Source organism: Dinoponera quadriceps, unplaced genomic scaffold (genome assembly GCF_001313825.1).
Source record: "Dinoponera quadriceps isolate SergipeBrazil2010 unplaced genomic scaffold, ASM131382v1 scaffold5593, whole genome shotgun sequence".
Taxonomy (NCBI): domain Eukaryota; kingdom Metazoa; phylum Arthropoda; class Insecta; order Hymenoptera; family Formicidae; genus Dinoponera; species Dinoponera quadriceps.
Window position 1 is genome coordinate 241,181 of NW_014560138.1, and position 11,648 is coordinate 252,828.

The window sequence follows — 11,648 nt, forward strand, 5'->3', positions numbered from 1 at the left end:
CCCCCCCGTTTCACATTTGTGTCGAATCTTAAAATACATCCCCGGAATCTTCCGTCTTCTATTCTCGGGCTCATCGGAGTGTCGAAACACAGCAAATTCAATTCAAACACGCCCAAGTGAGGTTCGCGCGCATGATCTTGTTTCCCGACGACTCGCGAAGAGCCGATTTGGAGAAGCCTCTCGGGCTTTGAGTCTAACGATAAAAATGCACGGTCCGCTTCGCAGACGAAGCAGATCCTGGAGCGACACCTCGTGATAGCGGATCAGGCGTATACGATGTCGAAGTTGAAGGAGATGAGCAACGACACCATCTCCCTGCCGGCGGCCAGGGACACTCTGAGACTCCGCGTCAAGGAGCACGGCGAAAGTGAGTAGACTCGTTTCGAGTACATTGCCACGCAAACACTGACACTCCCACACAAGTATACACACACACACACACACACACCGTACCGGCTTCTCCACCGCACAGACATCTTAATATCACAGCGAAGTGGTAGTCCCGCGAATTTTCCGTCCGTCGTGTAACGCGCGCGCGGCGGCTGCGCGAAGATCGCGCTCAAGTGTAAATCAGACGTGTTAATTCAAGGCGCGCACAGCAGGGGAACCGGAAAGTTTCTCCGCGGAGGCACGTTTGCGACCCGCTCGAGACACTCGCTTAAACCGTCAACTATCGGTAGCCTTAACTGTGTGCGCGTCTGCCTTCGCGACGCGCTCGCGATCGTTCCCGAGGCGCGGAACCACCCTTCCGTCTCCTCCCGCTCCCACCTCCGCCTTATCCTTCTCTCGTCCCGACTGTTACGTCCCCCGCTTGTCGCCGACACTTTCAAACCTGGTGCTGTCTGATTACATGTAGATGAGAAGTACGACGAAAACGCAATCCGTCCAGAAATGCAATTCGGTGAGTGAGTTAAGTGTTTGAACGTCGCCCACGTGCGACGTCGCACACACACACACACGAGTGCTTTTCACTTTGTACGAGCCAGCACTATATGAGTGTGAAGGAGTGCACCCTTTATATGCACCACGCTCGCGCGTACACGTCCTCGTGTGCGCTAGGGAATGAGCGTATATATTACCCGCGCCGGCGAAGTTCGTCCCCGATCGTCTCCGGGTCCATGGATCATCCGGGATCCGCGAAATCGCCCGACCACCCCGGGGGAGTGTCCGAGCGTGCTTGAAATTACTTCGCACACTACGCGACATGGAAATGTTCAGCGGGTTCAGATTTCACTCGAGAGTTTTCCATTTTATGGCCGATTATTTGCTCGCGTTTGACGATCGAACTCTCTGCGGTAGCTCTCATTGGTCATCAATACTTCTCCCGATCGGAAGTTTGCAAAGAGCCGTGGATCAATCAGTGATTTCAGTTTTCGCGTCTCTGCTCTCTCCTGAGAATTATTACAGCGACATTGAAACGCTCGCGTGTGACGAAAACGCTGTCAATTAAATAGAGAATTCGCAGACTTCTTGCTGTCTAAATTTCTCGGGGAGAAATCTCGCTCGAAAAGCAGAGTGGCCATCGAGTCGCTTGAATTCGAGTGACTTTTCACTCGTGTAGAGTGATTTCTCCACGCTGGATTGTCGAGTGAATATTTTCATCCAAAGTTGAAGAGTGAATTTGATGTACGGCCGGCGTCACGTATACTGTACTATTTCTTAGACAGAAAATTACAAGATTTTCAGCCGTGTAATCGTAAGTTGGAAAATCACACTATTAACTCTAATTATAATAATAAGATAAGTAATGGCTCGATCTATAACGATTTTGACTTTTATACGTATACAAGATATCTGATGCAAACCGTCTTATTCGTTACATATTTGTAGTTAAGGTCAAAGTAAATAAAAAAGTCCTCCACCATTTTGCAAATAACCGCGCAAAATTTTGAGTTATTAATTATTGAAAATGGCCAAAAAAATTGGCGTGATTACTTGCAAAATGGTAAAAGACTTTTTTCGTTCACATTAATCCAAACTACAAATATATATATATGACAGATGAGGCGGTTTGCGTCAGACATCTAGTATAAGACTGAAAATGATAATTCTCGATTTAGAAAATGGCACAGCGCACACGTGACATCGACTGTACCTCCGCTGTCACTATTCACTTCACAGTTGATTGAAACATTCGCTCGTGCGGAGTCAGAATCCACTCTAAGCTCGAATGAAACATTCACTCTTGCGATTTCGAGCGGCGGTATTCCCACTGTCGCTTCGAGCGAAAGTACGGCTACTTGTCACTCGCGTTTTCGAGATCTCTCTCGTCGGACTCGCGCGAGCAGATCCCCGTGCCCCGAGTCCGCCGGATCCCGGGAGTCTCCAGATCCTCGGACGCCGGCTTCGTGCAACGATTCTCATTTATTTTCTGTATGCTTGTACTGTGTTACCGCGTTACGTATTATTATTATTACGTATACCATGTGTGATCGTACGCCAGGCTTGTTGCGCTTCCACGCTTACGCTTACGTATACGAAGGATCTGCGAGAATACGGGATCCGGGAGCGGCGTTAGCGGGGCCGCCGACGTTCTTCCCGCGAGACCAACTTCGCTCGGCGCGCGAAAAAGAAAAGGAAACAATGAGAAAGAGGAAAGACTCGTTCGCACTGAGATTAGCGACTTGTGAGCCGTCGACGCTTCGTCTAATTATTTTGTATTATTTGAGATTTTATTGCATCGCAGTCTACATAGATATGTACATTTATATACTTATATACGAGAGACGCGCAGACGCGTTCTCAAACCGCGGGAAACCGCGAGTCACGTGATCGGCGAGCCCGCTTCCCGTCTCGTCGACACGTCGCATATCGCTTCGAGGCTCTCGTTTGAGAGCCTCTGCCTCACGGCAGCGCGATCGAACTCGCCGTTAAATAATACTGGAGGCATCGCGCACAATGGATGGCTCGCGAAACCAAGACCGTGCCGAGCTTCACGACCAATTAGAGCCGGGATTCTCAACCCCGCCGGGGCGAATCGCGTTGCGTGCGGCGATTCTCCCGATCGGATCGAGTCGTTGAAGGAAGGGCGAACGGGGGAAAAAAGGGAGGAAGAGAGGGAAAATAAACGAATGAATATATGACAGAGAGTGCGATAGAGAGGGAATGAGAGAGAGAGAGAGCGAGAGGGGGGGAAGAGCAGCGATGAGAAGCGAAGCGCGCGCGGTACGCGAGAAACAAAAGCGTATTAATTGCGGCGAGGGCAACAATACTCATTGTGCACGGCGGAATTAATTACGACGAGCAGAACGTTCATTGTTGCGCGTAAATTAATCGCAACAACAACGGCAATAGGATATCATTACCTTTGTCGCGGGTAAAACGAGGAGCCACTCGTTTGCGGTTACCGTCTATTGTTTACGACCGAGACCGTGCATAAATGCACGAACCCTTCGCACCCTCTCGCTCTCTCTTTCGCGCGCGTTGCGTATAGAATAAGAATTCGCGCGACCCTCCTTCGCTGCGCCGTTTCTTTCGCGGAAGAGAGGCGCTTAACGCGCCCGGGAGAAAGACGACGACGACGACGGCGGCGAAGGAAATTCGAGTATATTCCTTCCGTGATTCCGGCTAACTGTTACAGGAGGAGGAAAAGGGGCCTGGGGACGATGGCCATTACGCTTACACAGAGATGTTAATCTCTGGTTGCGCTCTGTACGTTAATCCTTCTGTAAGCCGGCGGAAGCCAACTGCTCGTTGCCGTATTAGCATTAAAGCGATAATAATTCGCCTCGCATAGGTCGATACTAATTACTTCATTGGCGCGATACGATCGCGCGGGCAGTCGCGTCCCCGGCCACTCGGATCTCGAGAAAGAAACGACGCTCGCGACGCGTTAATAACCGTGCGGACGTTAATTGCGAATTATCGGGAGGTCAACGGTGATCCTCGCGGAAAACGTGACAGCTCGCGCGGCATTTGACTGCCGTCTCGTCGAGAGCTCGGTGGAAGGACGCGCTGTATTGCACGCAGAGGGAAAGATAATGATCTTAAGGTTTCGATTTTCCCTCGTTTTTATCATTAAAAATCTCGAATGAGTCAGACATCGGCTCGTTGTTTGTTATTGACTTAAAAGGAAAAGAGCAAATCGTCGTTTCACTCCCCTTTCCCCGATTTTCCGCGCGGAAAAGGCTTCGGGATGGAAATTCTCGAGCGGACGCGACGCACCTCCGTAAACTCTCGTGTCGCGTCTCGGCGCGTCCTGACGCACCGCGACGAATTTCCGGATCCAACGCGATCTCGAGAAGCGGATTACAAAACATCGACCGGCCGTGAAAACGCGTCTCTTTCTTTCTCCGCGGTGTGACGAAGGATCTTGGCTGCCGACCCGAAAACCGGAACCGAACATGCACACGCGCGCCATTACGGGGCCGGAACCGCAGCGCGATTTATTATGCACCTTTGGACCACCATTTAAATGCAAATTCCTTGATTACCCCCGGCGCTAATTGTTGCCCGTCCGGCCGCTCGCTCGCTCGCCTGTGAGCGCGAATTTCCGAAGCGTTTTTCGACTCGGCGATTTAACAATCCGCCGTGTTTCGCGATCCCGCGAGGGGGAAACTCGGGGAGGATCGCGAACGAGGAGAGAATAAACTTCGGTATACCTTTCGTTATTCCGGGGGAGGATATTTGTGAAATGTAAACAGCGGTGTCGCGGGGGAGTAACGGATTATTGTCGTCGAGACGTAGGGACGGTGGAATACGATAAAGGTACCGATGGTCTGAAGGGGACACTTGTCATCTTGATCGTCGAACATGGCTATTCGAAATTTCACGTATGCACGTATAAGAATAAAAATGCCCTCTTGTATTTGAAAGTTGCAAAGAGAAATATTCACTTATTTCTGTGTATCTACGCTTTTCGTCAAACAGTTAATTTCCTTAGCCACGTAAACAGTGATTTATTCACAAGACCATTGAGTCGGTTTAAGTTGTAAGAGTAATAGAGAATAATAGGGACATCGCATTTTGTCGACACCAGGCACAAGGTTTGATTCTGTTGATTCTGTTGATAATAATAATAATAAATAAAAAATAATTAGGTAAAGTAGGCGTCCGGTGCGTTTGCTTTGCAAATATTTTTCGCTTATCAGACACTCATTGCGAAAATCAAGCTGTGCCCGCGCGTCGATAGGACAAATCGGTCCCCGAATCGCCGCTGATTCTCGTACCGTATTAATAGTTGTCATTCGCATCTTGTGAGCCAGCCAGATTAACCATTAATTAGTTAATTAATGAAATAACAGACATTAATACTGAAGCTTAAGCTGAAATCTGAGTATCCTACTTGAGACGAGTTTCAAATAAAGATTATTAATACGAGAGATTATATTAATACCGAGCATGAGACAAGTTTGAAGCAACAACTATTAATACAGCCCCGGAAATCTCATCTCGACTCGATCGTCACTCGATAACACGTCCCGCCGCTGTCGTCGTCGTCGAGGAGTTCTCGATGCGGCCCCCCACCGCTTCACGGATCGACCTAGCTTTGCATTTTGCATCGCATTGCGCTTTCACTTACATTCTCTCACCGCGCATCTTACGTGCCAGCCCCATTGCTCGCGATCGCGTCCCGGCTCGGTTTACGTCATCGTCAATCTCTCGTTGCAGGCTACAGCGTGGAGTGGCAGGGCGAATGGATCCGAGTCTTCCGTCCGGACGTCGAGTGCACCAACGGCATCATCCACGTGATGGATAAGGTGTTCCTCAAGGACAGCGACGTACGGGTGACGGGCGGCGCGTCGCTCGCCACCCTCGCCCCCCATCTAATCATGATACTGATAGCCAAGTGGCACCTGTAAAACCCGATCGCGCGTCTCGCACAGGTGCATCCATAGGGATTTCCTTGGGGCCGTCTCCGATCGTCCTCGCGCGACCAGCAGCAGCGACACCGCGGCGACGCTTCGGCGAGTAGGCCTGGTCGATCGTCCCGCGCGGCAGGACGCTCGTTACGCAGTGATCGGGGGGCAGGGGGGAGTAGAGAACGACAATCGCGAGGATCCGAGGATCCCGGGCAGCCGAGAAACCAAAGATTCGAGCCACCGAGAACAACGCGGAGACACGAAGGCCCGAGGATCCGCGGATCCGTCCGCGTGGACGCGACCTCTACTCGCTCTCTCGACGGACGTGAGAGAGCGTGCGAGGAGGGGAACGGAGACCGGCCACGTCGGCCGATCGCACGAAGGAAGCTCTCACCGACGGGAGGACGACCGAGCACTTCACGATCGCACGGCCTCAGACAGCCAGGATAGCCTATTATTTATTGAGTAATCGTCCGTGGACGCAGACAAACGAACATACACACACACACACACGCACACATTCACACATAGCGGGACAATTTTGCGAGTTAGGAGCGTTAATCGTAGCAAATGAAACGGTTAACGTATCGAGTAATCTAAAGAAATTTCTCGACCGGAAGGAAGGACAGGAGAGGGCAGAATGGGAGATTTCGAGGTACACCCGCTTCGACGAAGGGCGGCGACGAGCGCGAGGCGGAGTCATTTGCCGATCGCGTCGCGATCTGCCGAGGGAGCCGTCATCGTCCGGGCCTCAGATCGAAGAGCTGAATTCGATTCTCGCCACCTTCGTAATCCGCGGATCCCCCGCGCTCACGGCTGCTCGGTAATTACGCCGCGGGACGAGCGCGCCTCGCTTACGAGCGACTCTGCTCGGTTCTTTCGCGGAGCCCGCCGCGAACTCGTACTGCCGCCTGTCGCGAGCGTATAAAGTAGGGCTAGAACTATCCGACATTTTCGAAGTTTCGAACTCTGATCGAAGATTCGAAATATCGAAGCTGTTAATGGGACTGATTTCGGAGAGTGCGGCAAGATGCCGTGCAATTATAGAGTATCAGTTTAACCGGGTTAATATTAAGACGCTCTAAGATGGGATATACGTTATTGGGTAAGTATCTTTCGTTCGTTTCTGAGATTTGTACTTGTCCAGTTGAAAACAAAGTGAACGAAGAGAGCACAAGTAATAAACAACAAATCTCATTAACTTTATTGTAAAATAAAATGCAAACTTCGTCATGATGTGTAACGACATAACACAATGCGAGAAAAAATTTCTTTAGGACAGTAAATACTACTTACTACACCCACACGAAGCGAACACGCGTACTTTCCAGTTAGTGGAATTTTGAATATTGAAACATCCGAATGTTCGGATTTTCGCGCTTCAAAATTTCATTATTCGAAACAACATAATGTGTCGAAGGTTCAGAAATTCGAACAAGCTTCGAATGTAACTTCTAGCCCTTCAACGACGAGGGATCTTTTCGTCCGCGGAAACTCGCGAGTTCCCGGCTGCTTGGATCCTCGCGAGACGTGTGTCCTCCTATCCCAAATCCTCCAGGATCCACAGATCACTCGGTCCGTTGATTCCCCGGGCAAGAGCACACACGGGCTCGTTGGAGCTCCCGAGCTTCCTCCGACGTTCCTCGGTTTAACGCTTTGAGACCGGATTTCGTCCTTCGACGATAATTACTTCGACCACGATCGGCGTTACTTTCCTCACAAGCGCGTTTTTACCCCCTCGTCGGCCCTTTGCGAACGCATAGAAGGACGCAATCATCAGAGTGACCCGCGAAGCTCCGCGGAAAAGTACCTGAATCCGAAAAGCCGAACCCGCCGAGTCTCTCCTCGAATTTGCATTCCGCGCGCTGTTTTACGCTGTTTTAAACCGCAACGACACACCCGGACACAAACACACAGATACGGTTCGTCCCTCCGTGTTCGGAATAAAGCCTCAAACGGCATTGTTTCTCCATCGCGTACCACTCCCGGTCTTAAAGGATTAATTGTCGCGCTATTAGCGACGGCGGCGGCGCGCTATCGATCGTCGGCAGCCGTTGGCGAAATAGTATCGGCACCGAAGGACCACACGGACAAGCAAACGGACAGACAGACGCACGCGACACCTCGATGTCATCTCGGTGCATCTCGCTGCGAGCGCGGATTCTCACCCTTTCCCGGCCAACAATGTCGTCGTTCCCTTCGAAGACCCATCCGTCGCCGCGGGAGAAGGGTTAACGGTCGCTCGTGGATGGCCCCGACGAACACTGCTATGTATCATATCGTATATATACACTACGTATACTACTTACCGAGAATACACTGCCACGCGCATCGCGGGCCGAACGAGCTTGCGAAATAAAAAAACGAGTTTTTGTACGATTATTATTATCAGAGGGCGAGGCAGTGGAAGGGAGGGCTCTACTTCGGAAACAGCGATCCCCGGAAAAAAAAAACACAGGTGCATTAAGGGGTTACCCGAACTTGAGAGAGCACGCAAGCACGGAGGTACCTTGAATAATGAATGGTGTGGGAGAGAGAGAGAGAGAGAGAGAGAGAGAGAGAGAGAGGGAGAGAAGTGCGCAAGAAAGTTAAAAAGAGAGTGAAAAAGAGAGAAAGACGTCGGGCTTTTTTTAGATTTCTTCATACCTCCTCCTGTAAATTCGTAATCGAAGGTACCCCCTCTCGCGCGTTTCGCGTTTTCCAGCTTTCTCGGGAACTCCTTAAGAGAGAGGAATCGACGGGAATCCATTCTGTCGAGAAGAAAGGCCGTATAGCGACAACAACAAGGCGCTCGGCGCTACGTGGACAGGAAAGAAAGAATGGAAAAGAGAGAGAGAGAAAGGGGAGGTAAAAAGGAGAAAACGAGTTCGCCGCACGGAGACGCGTCTTAATTCTCGTTAAGAGGAATTAGATCACTCCCGTAATTCCGTTAAGGGTAGAATTAAGACGGCTGGAAACGAGTGGGAGAGGAAGCGAAGAAAAGAAGCATACAAATACATACACACGATCGAAGATTATCGAACGAATTCCGGTGGTGGTTCCGGGTGACGTCCGCCCCGCGAACCGCCGAGAGAACGCAGTTTCCCCCGTTGCGTTCTCGCCGATTCGCCCTTTAATTTTCGAGAGAGACGGGAGAACATTCCGTGACCATATCTACTTTCGGCGTAGGCTGTCGCGTTCTCTCTATCGTAATAACTATATCACGATGAACTTTATTTTCCCTCCAGCCCGCGCTCTCACTGTGTTTATATTATACACGTGCACCCAATGTCCGTCGCACATAGCGAACTTCACCATTAAAAGGAGAGAGAGAGAGAGAGAGAGAGAGAGAGAGAGAGAGAGAGAGAGAGAGAGAGAGAGAGAGAGCCCTTAGCTGTATGCGTGACAAGCACGTAGCGCGCGAGGACACGCGTGAACCGTATCGAAAGAGAAAGAAAGTAGATTTCAAAAAATTTGACCGACAGAAAACCGGTAAACCCCGTTAGACGCGATAAATCGAACGAGATGTCTAGATCGGAGTTAACCCCTTCGCTGCTCGAAGACCGGTCTCGTCTAACTGAAGTTCTCGTTTCGTCGGAGGAACAGAGAAAGGAAAGGAAAGAGGAAGGTAAGTGGACGTTTTTGAGAATTTTGGACATACGGAGAGAAATAATTTGCTGGCAAATTTTGTGCCGTCGCGCGGTGATATATCCGTTAGTTACTAATCTGGACAGCGAAACGATATGTTAAGAGTACTGATTCGCTGGATACATTTTGCTGAATCTACAAATTATTTTACCGCACGTACGAATCAGCGAATGCAAGAAAGCGCTATTTTGTTCCAATAGCAAATTAACGCGCGTCCCAAGGGACACGAATTCACTCGGCAAAACTTTTCCGTCTCGGCGACGAAACTGTTTTCTTGTTCTAATTACGAGCAATTCGCTGATTTGGTTATACCGTAACATGAATTCCATCGCTGTCGCAACAAAATATGCAGCGGCAACGATGGTTCCGCCGCGACAGTGCAATTATTTTTCTCCGTGCGCAAACATTTACTTTCGCAATACACATTTTTGACTCGCGACGATCGTTCGTCGGACTCGCTCGAATTTTGAGACACGCGAGGCCCCGACTCGATCCGGAGACCAGAAGAGAGCGGGACTTTGTTCATCGAGTTCATCGATTGGCCGAGCTTCCGCCTCAGCGAGTGTTCTCCGTGCGAGCTTGTCCCGCGAGAAATTGAATATTAAAGAATATTGAATATTAAAGAACAAACGGGCGCGGATCTTCTCAATTATAGACTTCCTCGCTAAGGCGAAATCAGTTTCGCGTTCTCTCTCGCGAACGGAGTCCCGTGTCCTTTTCGCAGCGAAGGGGTTAAGGTTGGAAGACAGGGGGAGGAAAAGGGAGAACATAGAGACGAGGAGGAGGGAAAAACAAAACGGACACTCAACATAATAGAACGCGTTCGGGCCTCGAAGGGGAGCAGTGAAAAAATAGAAAACCTCGAAATTTCGTGTCCTTCCCGAGGACGAGTCGAAGGTGTATGCGGCGCGAGAGACGCATAATAGAGAGCATGATGGTTCACGTTCAACTGATTAAACGCCGAAACCCAAGTGAAAAAAACAAGGAGTGAAGAGGTAAAGAGGGGACGCAAGGGACAATTGACTGATCGGATCGTCGTTAAGTTTTGCGACACGGTCCGGTACTCGTGTTCGCGCCAGTTCGCACCCAGAAAAGGAGAAAAAACAGAGAGTTTGTGATTAACGGGCGCCGCGTCGAAACAGCCGCAACTTTCTCCACAATAGCCGATCTAACGAAAGGAGGAGAAAAGAAGTGAGAAAGGAAGAGAAACGGGAGCGGAAAAATGTCGATGTTATACGTGTGTTGATATCAGTCTATACATATATATAAAACAAATAAATAAAAGATATATATATATATAAATATATATATAATAAACAGAGATATATTAATGAGGAAGAAAGTATCGATCGGGGGGAAGAACGAGCCGAGTAGAAGCACGTGGAACGAGAAGGGGACGAAGGGGAGTAAAAGAGTAAGAGGGAGGAAGAAAGAGAGATAAGGGGAGAAAAGAGAGACAAAAATAAATAGTATCAGATGATAAACTTGTTGTTGGGATGAGAATTGATATTACGAATTATTATTATTATTATTAATTATTATTATTACAATTATTACCTATATAAAATATACATAAACTCTAATTAACACTGTTTGCTCGTTAGATGAACCAAAAAAAAAAAGAAAAATAAAGTAATAAAATAATAATAGCAAAACTCTATTTCTCCGTGTAGATGTGTCTTAATGTTCAGCTTGCTCGGCAGCCGGCCGACGGCTTGAAAAAAAAAAAAGAGAGAAAGAGAGAGAGCCTGGCGTTCGGGGCTGTCGTGAAGTCGAGGGGGATGTTCGAGTCGGTGTTTGAACGGACTGCCACGCGAGACTTAAATTTTCGCGTTCGTAGGTAGACGTCGTATGGGACGAAAATGCCGCCGGTGTTGTTGTTATAACTAACGTTGCGGGAAAGGCCGTAAATCGTTGAGAAGATGAGTGAGGGGGAGAAAAAGAGAAATCGACTACCAACCCTCCGACGAGCTCGCATTTTTTGGGGCTGGAATCGGAATAGATTTACGGACGAACGTCCGTCGACTTTGCTGTAAATTCACACGCGAAGGAAGAAGTGTCCATATTTTCAAGTCGCCGAAAAAAAGAAACACGGCGTGGGAGAACGTATTAATGCTTTCACACTGAAAATTTTAGTTCTCCGTCTTGTCTGAATTCCGCGGTTGGTAGTCGATTGGTCTCGCCGACAGAGTAGAATAGAGAGAGAGAGAGAGAGAGAGA

At 49.2% G+C, this 11,648-nt stretch overlaps 1 protein-coding gene across 2 annotated transcripts in view; it reads left to right on the forward strand.

Moving 5' to 3' along the window:
* The window catches only part of LOC106750657 (fasciclin-1), a 116,199-nt gene extending 104,551 nt beyond the window's left edge, over positions 1–11,648 (forward strand). For both annotated transcript variants that reach the window (XM_014631153.1, XM_014631152.1), the window contains 3 exons: positions 226–367; positions 857–901; positions 5,611–11,648. In XM_014631153.1, the coding sequence (XP_014486639.1) occupies positions 226–367; positions 857–901; positions 5,611–5,801 (378 nt within the window). In that variant the 3' untranslated portion in view covers positions 5,802–11,648. The remainder of the gene's footprint in view (positions 1–225; positions 368–856; positions 902–5,610) is intronic.